Source organism: Rhodnius prolixus, unplaced genomic scaffold (genome assembly GCF_049639745.1).
Source record: "Rhodnius prolixus isolate KJV_2025 unplaced genomic scaffold, Rpr scaffold_1, whole genome shotgun sequence".
Taxonomy (NCBI): domain Eukaryota; kingdom Metazoa; phylum Arthropoda; class Insecta; order Hemiptera; family Reduviidae; genus Rhodnius; species Rhodnius prolixus.
The window spans coordinates 2,063,351-2,079,351 of record NW_027411581.1 but is presented as its reverse complement, the minus strand read 5'-3'; the positions used below and the strand labels follow the sequence as shown (position 1 = coordinate 2,079,351).

The 16,001-nt window shown below is 36.1% G+C and overlaps 2 protein-coding genes across 19 annotated transcripts in view; both read left to right on the top strand.

The window, feature by feature from the left end:
- Window positions 1–16,001, top strand: part of gogo (thrombospondin-1 like protein golden goal) — a 499,603-nt gene that overhangs the window by 173,642 nt on the left and 309,960 nt on the right. The window lies entirely within an intron of this gene.
- On the top strand, window positions 5,320–7,256 carry LOC141452224 (trypsin-3-like). The gene has a single exon (XM_074124153.1). The coding sequence runs from the start codon at window positions 5,475–5,477 to the stop codon at window positions 6,414–6,416; it is 942 nt and encodes a 313-aa protein (XP_073980254.1). The 5' UTR covers window positions 5,320–5,474; the 3' UTR covers window positions 6,417–7,256.

Below are 16,001 nucleotides of genomic sequence, written 5' to 3'. Positions count from 1 at the left end.
AAGGGCTAGATTGTTCAAGGAGTTAGTGACCTGTGTAAAAGCCAGCTAAGAGAAAGGCCTCAGTTGGGGTGGTGGCATATGTGTTTCCCAGCCAGTGATTGACAGGTGAGAGTGAGACTGACGGAGTTGGGGAGAGACAGAGAATGGGAGGAGGCGGCTCACAGCTGAGGTGGTGGCAGTATGTTTTCTCCAGCCAATGAACGTCAGGAGGGCGTGGAAACTTATGCTCAGAGAGTTGGAGGAGGGCAGTCCCAGTTGGAGGGAGGCACGCAGTTAAAAGGAGGCAGACACAGCTGGAGAAGTCAGTTTTTAAGAGTTTTAATCAAGTTTTAAGGAGTTCCCAGTTAGTTTTGAGTGAGTCTTTGAGAGACAGTTTTGGGAGACACTTTGGAAGTGGTAGTTTTGAGAGTCAGTGTTACGGAGTGCTTCAGTGTTAGCCAGTTGGGCAGGTAGTCAGTTCGTGAGTAGAGCTTTGCTAGTGCGGTTGAGTCTAGCGCAATTCGGTGCAGTGTGGACCAGGGGTCAGTCGTGGAACAGTTTTGTGGCGTTACGTAGTGAATAAGTAACAGTAAACTGTTGTGACTGTTGTAAATGGTGACTGTAATGTATAGCGTTAGTTGATAGTAAATGTTAATGTGAGTAAAGGTAATGTGTTAATAAATCAGGTTATTACTTACAACTTTAGCGAGTTTTATCATTTAATCAAACCCACATATTTAACGTAACTAGTGGCAGGCATTAGTTATAGTAGTAAAGTTTTTTTTAGAAAAACTTTACAGTATTATTCTGGAACGTGCATGGTTTTGGAACTTTGTCTAATTTGTGCCCAAAAGATATTGATCAGTTACTAAATCATGAAATTATAAATGTAAATGATCTTTATTTTGAGGTTTTTTTATTTTATTAAAACTGTCCGGTAGGGCAGTTGTATAAGGGTTGACCATCAAAAACTGCACGAAAAAGTGTAAAGTTGAAAAACACCCAACTTTGACAATTTTTTTCTATTTTTCTATAAAAGATAAAATTCCCAAATTTTCTTTATAATATAGGGCAAATCCTCCTTTATAACTGTAATTTTTTTGCAACCACCTAGATCTAATAGGTTTCGAGAAAAAAGTTGCCGAAAATGAGCAACAACGAATTTTCAGAAATTGTTGTTCTTGTTCTTGTTACCTTTATTGTAAACTGCGTAGCGCCTAAACGCATGAACAGATTTTCATGAGGTGTCTTTCGATTCGGAATTTTATAAAGATGAGCCTTTTGGGGGTCTCGACGCTGTACATTGAATGGGAGAGGAGTTAGCCCCCTTTATGTAAGGCCCCCTCCAAAATTATTATTACTAATTACTCTGTAAATCTTGGCCCGATTTTGATAAAATTTGGTAGGATGATAGGGTTAGGGCTCCCCTACCTAACAATAAAGCGACGATCTGCTCTTACACTTGTTAAGGGGAAGTATAGCAATCGTTTCAAATTATCGACACGTGAACCGATTTTCATGAATGAAGTGTCATTCGAATCGAAATTTTGTACAGATTTGTACTTTAAAAGTCTCGACGCTATGCCTCATAAGGAGGGGAGTTCGCCCCACCCAAATAAGGCCCTTTCTAAAACTATTATTACCAATATTTCTACAAAGCTTAGTCCGATTTTGATAAAATTTAGCACGAAGAAGTGATTAAAGCTCCTCTATGTGGCTGTGAAGTGCCATCATGCTCTTACACCTACTAAGAGGAAGTACTGCAATCGTTAAAATTATCAATGAGTGAACCGATTTACATCAATGAATTGTCGTTCGATTCAAAATCTTTGCCTTTTAGGGAAAAGTACTGTAATCGCAGTTTATTTTTCTTGCTCCTCTTAAAAGGAAGTACTGAAATCGCAGTTTAATTTTGCTATTTACGTACAAATACCTTCCTATTTTATTCAAAACGCTTTCTCAAAAAAATGGTTATTGAGGATGGTTTGGGGACCGTAACTATAATCATTCTTTAAAAAGATCTCTCCAGTGGTAGTTACGGTTCCGATTTAACACCTTATCAGGTTATAATGATAGAATAGCTTATTCCAAATTTTAAAAAATCTGTAAAGCAGACGTAACTTTGCAAATAGACAAAAAGGAAAATCTATCCAAAAGGTACAAAAATCTCCTTAACAAAAACTTACAGTTTTAAAAGTTAAGTATAAGGGTTGATTAAACGCCAAAAGGTACACAAATCAGCAGTTCCCAACATTTCATTAATACTTCATTGATATAATTTAAGTAATTTTACTGCATTAACTTTTCCTTCACATTTTTTAGAATTTATTAGATGTCACAGACCCTTATGCTGGCCAGTTCATTCATAATATTTTTTTATTATAATTATGATAAAATGAGTGATGAATTATTCTGAGTAGTCACATATACATGCATGTTAAAGTAGAAAAAAACAAAGTTAGAGTCGGCCACTTTTTAAATTTCAATCACGGAGGATTCAAAACAATATTTCAGTCTTAAATTCGTCTTACCGAAATATTCGTGAGCACAAATAACATACATTTAATAACAAGTAGATTATTCAACAATATTTACTCATTTCTCAATTGTAATTTAATTTAGTCCCCCTAATTTTACTTATGGTAAAATACTGGAATAATTAGCTGTCCTAAAAATATGCATATCTTTATTTTCTTTATTTTATATTACATATATATAACATTGTGGGAAGAACACCTAGATTGAGAATGTAATTGAAGAAAACTATATTATTTGCGATAAAGCCAGATTATTTATTACTTATTATTACAAACGTTTGACTACAACATAAAATAACAATTACTTTAATCGAAGAATGAACTTAAACCAATGATTTTTATTTAAAAATAAAAATAAATGCATAAAATCATTGATGTAAAAAAAGTTTATGATTTTTTAGCCTCTTATTTTTTTAATATTTTTTATAACGTTTTCTTTTTCACCTGTGATTAATAGTTTGATTATTATAGATAAATAGATATTACAGTCAATCTAAGTTAAATGGTGTGCTACTTGAGTAAATATTTTGTAGACGAAAATGGCCAGCATAAGGGTCTGTGACATCTAATAAATTCTAAAAAATGTGAAGGAAAAGTTAATGCAGTAAAATTACTTAAATTATATCAATGAAGTATTAATGAAATGTTGGGAACTGCTGATTTGTGTACCTTTTGGCGTTTTATCAACCCTTATACTTAACTTTTAAAACTGTAAGTTTTTGTTAAGGATTCTGTTATAAATTTATGTATATTTATTTTTATATTGGTGAATTAATTATTATTTTAATGTTTATGTAAAAAGTTTATTATTTTTTCTTTCGTTTGGTTATCTTCTTTATTGAGGGTATTTATTTTATTTATTTATTTATTTTTTCCTTATTACTGATTTTAGGCGGAAGCTTTATATTCTTTTAATAATTATAGCTGTTTTCAATTTATTTATTTTCTCTTGTGTGAATTTATACACAACTCCATGCTTATTTACTATTGTAATTAAAGCTATAAAATTATTATTATAATTATGTATCCTGTTTACTGTATCCTGAAATTGAAACTAAAATAAAATAAAGTAAAAAGTAAAGTAAAAACAAGATAAAATGCTAAATAAATAAATAAATAAAATAAAATCACTGGCAGGACTTGAAAGAAGGCCATCCAACGATGACCATCATAAGCCGGTTAAAGTAAAATACCGAATGAATTGAATACGAAGGCTGGTCTTGTTTATCTTTGCAACCAGGTGATCGCGAGGCCAACGGCGCCTCAGTCTGCGAGAAGGATTTGATGAGGAGATTTGTGCGGGACAAGTGGCTGAAGGGAATGTGGTGTAGGTAAAGGTCGGATTTAGCGGGATTGGGTTAGGTCAGAAACGGATGGGATTCGCAGGTCTATAAGGATATGGTTGCTCACGTCTATAAATTCATCCAGAGTAATATATATATATATTATAAAATATACTTTTATAAAGGGTGACCAGAGTTATATGCTCCACCCACTTTTTTTTTAAACGGCGGGAAATTTCGAAATAATAAAAAACCTGTATTTAATCATTTTTAGTCTAGTTTAATTTCAGTGATTGACCCATTTTTTTTTTTTTTTTAAACTCCTGTATCTCGAGATACAGCATCCAACTTTGTTTTTTCAAATGGAACGTTTTAATTTTTTTTGCATATTTTTATAGTATTTGGGCTCCTAAAAAAAAAACAAATAAAAAGTTTTTGAAATCGGTTAGGTTTTTCAAAAGTTATGGTCATTTAAAATATGGAAAATAAATTTCAGTTTATTGTCAAAGTTACGTTATTTTTTTTTAAAGAATCTGTTCAAACTGGGCACAATTAACGGATAGGCAAGCCAAAACTCTGGACTACCACGCTTTGCTTGTAGCAGCACTTATGGTGGCGAAGTCAAGATCTAAGCAGGCTAGAGTTATTCCGAAATTTAACAATTATATACGGGAGAGCGATTAATATCTTTGCATATTGACATGGACTCTTACTGTGTACATATAAATAATAAGAAACATTTTAAAGAATAATACATACACACATAAAGAAAGAACCAAATTTTTGGCAATACCTAAATGTTGAAGCTGTCCAACACTGGTACGAGTATTTCCAATTTAATAGCATACACGATGTTACTAGGTTCATTCTCACTCCTCCTATTGAAAGTACTGCGATCCTCAGGAATTAGCCTTTTCACCGGGAATATCCGTTTTTCAGTTCCAGAGAATTGTTTTAGATTGATCACAGGAAGCTGAAAAGTTCGACCGAAATCTAGTTTAACATAAACTTTCACCAGAAGTGTTCGATTAGAGGTTCCTTGAAACCGAAAAAGTGATTTTCCCATGTTGGTCTTTGGGTGTAATGAGGTGTTACTCAAAATCAAAGAATGTTCACCGTAATTCTCTTCGATTCCTAAATAAGGTTTTGGTTCATCCTAAAATCGGTCAATTGGAATTACCGCTTTGTGGGATGGATTTGTCAGTTTTTAATTGCGGCTTCAATAATTTCCAATGATACTTGCCATATATTTGTCCATCACAAAAACAAGAGTCAGAGAAAATATATCGATCATATCGATTGGTCATTATATCGAATAACCAGACGTTCACTTGACTAAATTGATGTTTCCGTTTTTCGAGATTTTATCAAAAACGATTCCTCGAAAGCAAACTTGTAATCAAATAACGTTTTAGGTACGTCTAAGGTATATTTAATTAAGAACACCTTTTTTAAGTAAATTTATGAAATATACGGTTATTAATCATTTGGTCCTCTACTTTTATCGATCATGTGAAATTATTACGAATGCGCATATGTTGAATTTATAGAGTTTATTAAACCAAAATATTTCAAATTATCCAAATTATGTTTATAAATTAGCGTTCCCTTAAGAAGAAATCAGAACACTTATGTGATGTAGCTTGTTACAAATTCTAGGCAATAATTATATAAGATGTATTTGGACGGTTTAATTAAGTTAGTTGTAGTGGCACTACTGTTAGGGCACTATGCAGAAGCTGGAAATCTGACCAATCAGAATTTGGCTGGGAAGGTTGCAAAACGAGGATTATCGTCTGCTCTTCATATGAGCATAACCGAAGCACTCTACGTGGCCGCAATCATCATTCCCTCTAAAGAAGATCCTACAAGTAGCGTGTGCTCTGGGATTTTCCTACATGAGTTCTGGGTAGCCACAGCGGCCAGCTGTTTTGATGGAAGAATAATTAAGGATAGAAAAGCTGTGGTCATATTTGGCGTTGAGGATTACACCGTCGAAACGGTAAACGAGGTAGGTTCCATAAAAGTATTGTTACACCCTCAATACGATGCTCCTTCAAAGGACAACGACATTGCTTTGATCGAGTTACGTCGGTCGAATAATGTGCAGATGGATAGTACCAAGATTGTCAAAGTGGATGATTATTCTTACCAATGGTCGTCGTACGGTGGTAAACATAGCCATTTTTGTATGGGATTAGGTTTTGGCAAGAGTATCCATAATGATACAGTTTTGCACTATAATCTTTACGATATTAACTATGATTCGAGAGCATGTGGTTGTATCAGTAATAATCCTAGCTCTCTCTGCGGCAACCTGTATATTTTGCAAGACCCATGTTTCACCTATAAAGGTGGCCCGCTGATTTGCGAAGGGTTGGTAGTCGGTATAGCAAGCACCGCATATCAATGTGGCCCAACGGTGTACGATACATTGTGTTCTCGGCGAACCTACTTCAGATTTACTTATCTTTGTCCCCATTTCCAATGGATCAGCAGGTATGTGCCTAATTTCTCAAGACAATGTTACAGCTGGATGTCATCCGCGCCTGCTAAATCGCAATTCATAATTCACCATCTAACCTTCATCATATTTGTAATTATTGTATTTAATTAAAGTGTCAGCTTGGGTTTTTATTTATTTATTTTTTTTGGAGTTGACCAACAGGTTGCTCACATTCCTGTAGCATGTATATTCACTGTATCCTGTTTACTGTATCCTGAAATAGAAACTAAAATAAAATAAAGTAAAAAGTAAAGTAAAAACAAGATAAAATAATAAATAAATAAATAAATAAAATAAAATCACTGGCAGGACTTGAAAGTAGGCCATCCAATGATGACCTTGATAAGTCGGTTAAAGTAAAATACGGAATGGATTGAATACGAATGCTGGTCTTGTTTATCTTAGCTACTAGGTGATCGTGAGGCCATAGGGGTGGTTCTGATTATATTCCTGCAAAATATTGGGACACATATCCACAACTTAAAGATGTGCATAAGTGTGTTGCATTAGGTTTCGACAATAATGTCCGTAATAATAATACACTTTTGAAGTTGAATATTTACGATATTGACTATAATAAATGGGCAGGATGTGGTTGTAAAAAAAATAATGGTAACCTTTTCTGCGGCAAACTGCCTTCCTGGTCACCATCATGTTCCGTCCATAAAGGAGGCCCGCTGATTTGCAAAGGAATGGTATATGGTATCGGAAGCGCAGCGCATCAATGTGGCGCCATTTATACTTTGTGCACCCTGGAAACCTATTTCACCTTTACCCGTCTTTGTGCCTATTTCCCATGGATCAGCAAGTATGTGCCTGCTTTTCCTGGACAATGTAGCAGCATGATGTCATCCGCGCCTGCTAAATCGCCCTTCATAATTCACCATCTAACCTTCATCATATTTATAATTATTGTTTTTAATTAAAGTATCAGATTGTGTTTTTATTTAATTATTTATATTTTTTTGGAGTTTACAACCAGGTTGCCCACATTCCTGTAGCATGCATTTTTACTGTATCTTGAAATAGAAACGAAAATAAAATAAAGTAAAAAGTAAAGTAAAAACAAGATAAAATAAAAAATAAGTAAATAAGTAAAATAAAAATCACTGGCAGGACTTCAACGATGATCATCATAAGTCGGTTAAAGTAAAATACCGAGTGCATTCAATACGAAGGAAGGCCCTGTTTATCTCATCCATCGGCGCCTCAGCCTGCAAGCAGGATTTGATGAGGAGGTTAGTGCGGGACAAGTGGCTGATTAAGGGATTGTGGTGTAGGTAAAGTTTGGAGTTAGCGGGATGGGGCAAGGTCAGAAACAGATGGGATTCACCGGTATGTTTGGATGGTATGGTTGCTCACGTAGAAGGGTGTGTCAGGGATGGTTCAAACTAGAGGGTTTGGTTCCTGTTTAAGTTTGAACGCTTAACTGTTCCGTACAGTTGCAGTCCGTAAGTCAGTTGGGAGGAAGTTGGGCTGAGTCACCATTCTGCAGCATAAAACTTCCGGTACTTTTAGCATTTTTTATTGGAAACTCTGATTTAATCGAAACATTTAACCATCCTTGGCCATAAAAAAGGCCCAGAATCGAACATTATGCGAAATGTTATATTTAGAGGTATTACACTTATTTCCGCTCTCATGAGTCCCTTCAATCGACACTTCAGGCCGTTAGTTGGTCGTAGAAGATGTGCGCTGCCTGTTGGTATTTCCATTTTAATAGCATACACGATGTTACTAGGTTCATTCTCTCTTCTCCTATTGGGAATTCTAGGAAGTACGGCGATCGTCAGGAATGAGAGTTTTCACCGGGAAAATCTGTTTTTCAGATCCAGAGAAATGTTTTAGATTGACGACAGGAGGCTGAAAAGTTCGACTGAAATCTAGTTTAACATAAATTTTCACCGGAAGTGTTCGATTAGAGGTTCCTCGAAACCGAAAAAGCGATATTCCTATGTTGGTTTTTGGGTGTAATGCGGTGTTACTCAAAATCAAAGAATGTTCACCATAATTCTCTTCGGTTCCTAAATAAGGTTTCCTTACGATCTACCTTTTAAGGAAACCATTTATACGACCGATAAAAACGGATTTTCCCGGTGAAAACTCTCATTCCTGACGATCGCAGTACTTCCTAGAATCCCAAAATCAGTCAAATGGAATTACCGCTTTACAAAATGTATTTGTCAGTTTTTAAGTACGGCTTCAATGATTTCTAATTATACTTGGAATGTATTAGCCCATCACAAAAACCAGAGTCAGAGAAAATATATAGATCATATCTATTGTTCATTATATCGATTAACCAGAAGTTCACTTGACTAAATCGATTTTTCCTTTTTTCGAGATTTTGTCAAAAACGATTCTTGGAAAGCAAACGTGTAATCAAATAACGTTTTAGTGAAGTCTAAGGTAAATTTAATTATGTACACCTTTTTTAAGTAAATTTATTAATTATGCGGTTATTAATCATTTGGTATTGATCATTTCGATACTTTTATCGATCATATGAAATTATTACTTATGCGCATATGTTGAAATTTAGAGAGTTTAGTAAACCAAAATATTTCAAATTGTCCAAATTATGTTTATAAAATGGCGTTCCCTTGAGAAGAAATCAGAACACTTATGTGATGTTGCTTGTTACAAATTCTAAGCAATAATTATATAAAGATGTTCTTGGACGGTTTAATTAAGATAGTTGTAGTGGCACTACTGTTAGCGCACTATGCTAGAGCTGGAAATCTGACCAATCAGAAGATGTTTGGGAAGGTTGCAAAACGAGAATTATCGTCTGATCTTCATATGAGCATAACCGAAGCACTCTACGTGGCCGCAATCATCATTCCCTCTAAAGAAGATCCTACAAGAAGCGTGTGCTCTGGGTTTTTTCTAAATGAGTTCTGGGTTTTGACAGCGGCCAGCTGTTTTGATGGAAGAGAGGTTATAGATAGAAAAGCTGTGGTCATATTTGGCGTTGATGATTACACTGCCGAAACGGTAAACGAGGTAGGTTCCATACATGTATGGTTACATCATGAATACGATGCTCCTTCAGGGGCCAACGACATTGCCTTGATCATGTTACGTCAGTCGAATAAAGTGCAGATGGATAAATCCGAGAAAGTCAAACTGGATGATTATGCTTTCCCATATAATAATCACGATATCTATCCTTGTATGGGATTAGGTTTCGGCAAGAATATCCATAATGATACTCTTTTGCACTACAATCTTTACGATATTAACTATGATTTGAGAGAATGTGGTTGTAAGAGAAATAATCGTGGCACTCTTTGCGGCAACCTGCAGAACTTGCATGAACCATGTTTAAACAACTTTGATAAAGGTGGCACGCTGATTTGCGGAGGTTTGGTAGTTGGTATAGCAAGCACCACGTATCGATGTGTCTCTGGAAAGGTCTCCCGTCCCTGTTACGATGAAATCTACTTCAAATTTACTTACCTTTGTTTTCACTTCCGATGGATCAGCAAGTATGTGCCTAATTTTGCAGAAGAATGTAACAGCTGGCTGTCATCCGCGCCTGCTAAATCACCCTTCATAATTCACCATCTATCCTTCATCATATTTATAATTATTGCTTTTAATTAAAGTATCAGATTGTGTTTTTAATTATTTATATTTTTTTGGAGTTGACAAACAGGTTGCTCACATTCCTGTAGCATGTATGTTCACTGTATCCTGTTTACTGTATCCTGTTTACTGTATCCTGAAATAGAAACTAAAATATAATAAAGTAAAAAGTAAAGTAAAAACAAGATAAAATAATAAATAAATAGATAAATAAGTAAAATAAAATTACTGGCAGGACTTGAAAGAAGGCCATCCAACGATGACCATCATAAACCGGTTAATGTAAAATACCGAATGGATTGAATACGAAGGCTGGTCTTGTTTATCTTAGCGACTAGGTGATCGCGAAGCCATCGGCGCCTCAGTCTGCGAGATGGATTTGATGAGGAGGTTAGTGCGGGACAAGTGGCTGATTAAGGGATTATGGTCTAGGTAAAGTTTGGAGTTAACGGGATATGGGAAATGTTATATTTAGAGGTATTACACTCACTTCCGTTCTCATGAGATCCTTCAATCGACATTTCAGGCCGTTAGTTGGTCGTAGAAGATGTACGCTGCCTGTTGGTATTTCCATATTAATAGTCACCATAATTCTCTTAGGCTCCAAAATCAGGTTTTGGTCCACCCCAAAATCGGTCAATTGGAATTACCGCTTAATTTTTTTTTTTTTTTTATGGCTTCCTGCTGAGACAGATTAGCCAGAGATTACCTATGTTCTGATGGATAATATTTATTCATACTATTCTGGTGCCATTATTATTATCACTGTGTTACTACCATCATCATCATCATTACTATTATTATGCCACCAATATAGTTTACCTACTTTACTACCACCATTAACACAATTGTTGGGGTTGCCACTATTGTGCTCTTAAACAGGGATGTCATTTTTGATTATGAAGTCATAAATAGCCAGATACAGTTCATGATCTGGTTTAGTGAGGATAGTGTGCAGGTTGGCGGGTAGTGGACATTTTGTTCCAGTTATTGCATTCCATAATTTATTTCTATCTTTTTGGTAGCTCTTACAATCCAGGATCAGATGGTTGGCATCAACCACTGATTCAGAAGAACATAAACAGTTACTATGTGCAAAAATACCAATACGTGACAAGTGATGAGGGGAGAAGTTGTGATTGAATCGGAGTCTAAACATTGTTGTAAAAAATCTTCTATTCTCGCAGTATTCTTTAAACCATGGTATTTTTGGTATTGTTGGTTGGAGGGAAATGTAAAATTTTCCTCTAAGGATTTTTAGAATTTTCGTATTCTAAGGACCATTCCTTATAATGGGAGATCTTTGCAAAAAATTTTTATGTCTGAGGGTAACAGATTTTCAGATTGGAGGCACTGCAGGTTTATCGCCTCCTTTGCTCTAGAATCTGCGATCTCATTGCCGGGAATTCCTAAATGACCCTTTATCCAGATCAACCGAACCATTTTACCATTACGGATCGCCATATTTACTAGGTGTGCGGTTTCGAGCATAATGAACGCGGAGTTGAGGCCGGGTTTTTTTTTAGTTTGGTCAGGACACTTTTGCTGTCAGAGAATATTATTATAGACTGAGCTGCTATTGACGGAAGTGAGTGTAGGCATTTGTTTATGGCAGTGAGTTCTGCAGTAAAAACTGAAGCATTACAGTGGAGCTTATACAACATGCTGGAATTGCTTTGCGGATCATAGACAGAGCAACCGACCCCCCTTCGAGGATTTTGACCCATCAGTATATAAATAGTAAGCACCAGGGAAACATTAAGCTTTCAGTATTGGCCGACTCAGGAATTTCTTTGTTGTAACGGTAAAAATTAGTTAGAACATATTCCGGTATACCCAGAGAACATTCCAACTCGAAAGAAAAGGTAGGAAGGTTTTCAGTCCTGTGGAAGGATACCATGAATTGCGACAAGTGAAATCGATCTACTAGAATTGGTGATCTCTTTCTTTGCCAATAACTTTCAGTAAGGATTCTGGGAGCGAGTCTACTTATCCTTTCGATGACGGGTTGATTTATCAAGGACAATCTATCAGCTAGGAATCGGGAGGCTAACAAATTCCTTCTAACTTTCAATGGAGCCTCTTTCGCCTCCGTTAACAGCGCGTTTGTGGGAGTAGAGTTCAGAGCGCCCAGGCATGTTCGCAGGGCTCTGTATTGTATGCGGTCAACTTTTTGGAGCTGTGTAGGTGAGGAGTCCCCAAAAAGGAAACAACCTAATCGATTTTAGAGAATATCAACTGGCGATAAGTCATTAGAGACGTCTTTATGTCTGCTCCATACTTTTTATTATTTATAAATCTTAAAAAATTAAGATTCTGTTCACACTTAGCAACTAGATATTCTATGTGTGACCTCCAAAGGAGTTTTCCATCCATATACACTCCCAACGTCTTCATCACCGGTTCTATGCGAAGGCTGAATTTTCCCAGCACCACCCAGGGGATGTCAGGTTGTACTTTTCTACGTCTTGTGAAGACTTGTTACGCTGCTCTTGCTATCGGAGACAGTCATGCCCACATTGTTGTACCAGTCACTAAATGACTGCATAGCTCTATCAAGCGCTTCGATGGCTGCTTCAAGCGATTTCGTCTGACTATATAGAATTATGTCGTCGGCAAACTGAGAAATTTTGTCATCAGCTCTTGGAATGGTACTCAGGTCCGCCGTGTACAAGTTGAATAAAATAGGGCTGAGCATTGCTCCCTGCGGTAGTCCTATATGTGTGTAACGTGGTCCATGTACTTTTCCTTTATAACGAACTGATATCAGTCGTTCATGGAACAGGTTGTATATATGGGATGTTATGCGGGATGGAACTCCCATACTTATTAATTTTTTGAACAGTAAGGTTATGCTGGCGTTGTTATATGCTCTCGTCAGAACGATATTGGCCGCCACAGTAAACTTATTATCAGAGAATGCGTGGTGAATGTCCATTACGAAGTTAGATAGTGCATCCTATGTGCTACGTTTTTTCCAAAATCCATTTTGGTAACTCGGAAGTTTGCATTCCGTTTCTATCCACCACTCAAGACGAGTTTTTATGAGGCGTTCATAAGTCTTACAGACACACGATGAGAGAGCTAGAGGCCTATATGACTGGCAATCAGCAGGATCTTTCTTTGGTTTGAGCAACGGTATTACACTTTGTTTGCTCCAGTCTTCCATATCTGTGTGGTTCATCCATATGTCATTAGACATGCGTAGCGTGTTCTTTTTCCCCGTTCCGATAGGTGAAAGAGCTTTGGGTATGGTATCAACTCCCGGTGAGGTGTTGGTATTCGTTTTGACAGCATGGAGCAGTTCTGCATAATTAAAAGGGTCAGTTACTTTATAGGGACATAGGAAATTTCAGGTACTATTTCAGGAACTATTTCTGGTGTGAGAGAGTCTTGGAAATCGGGAATCCAATTGTCATCAGTTTGAGGGGAAGGGATATGCCCGCGGCTGAGAGCCCGCACCCCATCCCACACTTGTATTATAGTTGTCTGCGAATTAAATGAATTACAAAATTCGATCCACTTAGTTTGTTTTTTGGCCTTATATGTTTTCCGACAAAGCGCAGTGCATCTTTTGCTATTTATAAAGTTTGATAGGGTAGATTTTTTTTTGAATTGTTTAAATGCTTCAATGTTAGCTCTTCTGACCCTGTCGCACTCATCATCCCACCACGGCTTTCTCGGGGCAGTAGGCTAATGGCCCTTATAGGGTTTTGATTGCGGTATAGTTTTCTCAGCGGCTCTGAGAATAGAACTGACAAATCTATTGTAATTGGTTTGGATATCAGAGGTAAATTCTAAGGTAGAAAATACGAGTAGCTGGTCGGCCTCCAATGAGAACTCCTCCCAGTTTGCAGATTTCAATTTCCATTTTTTTAAAATTGGGAGTTTGTGTTAGTTGGAGCTTGGAATCTATTTTTGTCTATGTCAATATGGATGCCCAAGTGATCTGATCCAAGGGGTTCTGTTATTACCTTCCACTCGCATCTTGCTAATAGAGAGGGTGAGCAAAGAGATACATCAATTGCAGATGGTCGACAATCTAATCTACTGAACAAAGTGGGAGACCCATCGTTCATTACGAATTAATCGCGTCTATTAATTGTCTGCCTTCGTAGTCGTCAAATGCGCATCCGTAACTCCTATGGTGGGCATTAAGGTCACCACATATGAGAACCGGTTGTTTTACTGATCTCATTAGCGATACCCAAAAATCAGAGGAGATTTTATGTTTTGGTGAGCTTTTAGATGGAGAGAATTTGTAATTCTATGTTACGAATGTTCAGAGAAATTCCGGATATTTGAATGGTATGGTTGTTAAAATTGTCACTAATTTTAAGCTCAGAAAAATACAATTTATTTTTAATTAGAATGCAGGAACCACCGTATCCATCTTTCCGATCCGCTCGAACTATAAAGTAGCCAGAAATACGAAATGTTCTATTACGCTTGAGCCAGGTCTCAGATAATATAGCGACATCTATATTATTTATCTTTAAGTAAGCTTCTAAATAGTTTCTATTGCTTGAAATGCTGCAAATATTTAACTGAAGTATTGAAATCGTCATTTGACGTTGAAAAAGTTGTTAACAGATGTGTTAAACGATTGAAATATGTTCAGTACTAGTTTGGGAGGTCTTGATATTGGTTTTATATTGTTTGGAATGAGAAGTATTTCTAAATCATTACCATTAATTTGAATTATCAGTCTGATAGTTAACTGCAGTATATTAATAATGTTTAAAGTTTTATTATATTTGAAAAGCCCGCCATCGAATCATATAAGTGATAGATTACAGAAAAATTTCATGTTGTACGTATTATAATAATATAAATGGAGTATAGTAAAGAAATGTTGAGTGAGTATTAGTAATATTATGGTTTGTGTTGTGCAGAGTGGTGTGCACTATTTAATTCACCTTTATCAGTAGTATTGTTTATGGGAGGAATTTGTTTAGAATCTGTACTTATTCTGGCACTATTATTAAACTTAGAAAGAATTTCTTCCAAGTTATAAGTTATGAATTTAAATATCTCGCTTTTATTGGAATCTATATTTTTGATTTTGTGAATTAAATGCAAATTATATTATAAATTACTATCTTGAGAATCATCTGTGATAGGTTGAGGACCATATGTGGATTCTGTTGTATTAAGTTGGTAGTTTGTTTGTCTGTCAGTCTGTTCTGACGTATAACGTCTGTAGTTTGTCTGTATATCTTATTGGTTGATTGGTTTGTATTCTGCTCACTGTTATTATAAGCTGTTTGATTGTCAGTACTGAGTTTATTTGATTTCATTGAAACACGATACTGTTTGGACAAAATTTCTTTAACTTTATATGCATTTTTTTTTATACTATTTTTCTTTTTGTTAGGTATTGTGGAGCTAGTTTCAGGTAAAACAGGAAATTCATCATCACTAAGGATGTCAAATTTATTTTTTGTGTCGAGTGGCGAATGTGTTTTTGGTTATAATTTTATTTTTTTATAGCATTTTTTTGTGCCATTTTGACAGGGCAGTCTCTGAAAGTATATCTGTGCTCTCCATGGCAGTGCACCCATACCGGCATTATAGCCTCGGCCACAGGACAATCGCTGATATTGTGATTTTCTGCGCAATGTTCGCACCTAGTTTTACTGCGGCACTGGTCTTCAGAGTGTCTGAAACGCAGACAGTTTTTACACTGCCTTATAGAGGGAATATAGGGTTCTACTTTGCATCTTGATACAAACTGTGACAGAGTTTGGCTGTCAAAATCAATAAAACATACTGGAAGTTTTTTAGTTAGAAGATTGTTATTAATATATTTTTTACGCGTAAGTCGTCTAATGCTAATAGCAGAGAAGGGGGAGATGAGTTCAGTTAAGATCTCACTTTCCTCCAAATCAACCTCAACATCTCTGATGACACCCGTACATTGAACTCTAAAATTGGGTATGTTCGCAGCTATTTCTCTTTCTTTGAAAATGTCCAGATTTAACAATTCGTTAGCGGCCTGTGGGGTACGTGTAGTTACTTTCATCCTGTTCTGACCACTGACTGATATATCGATTATGTCGTCTTTATGTGCGCTAGCTGATTTAAAACAGCCACTTACCTAAT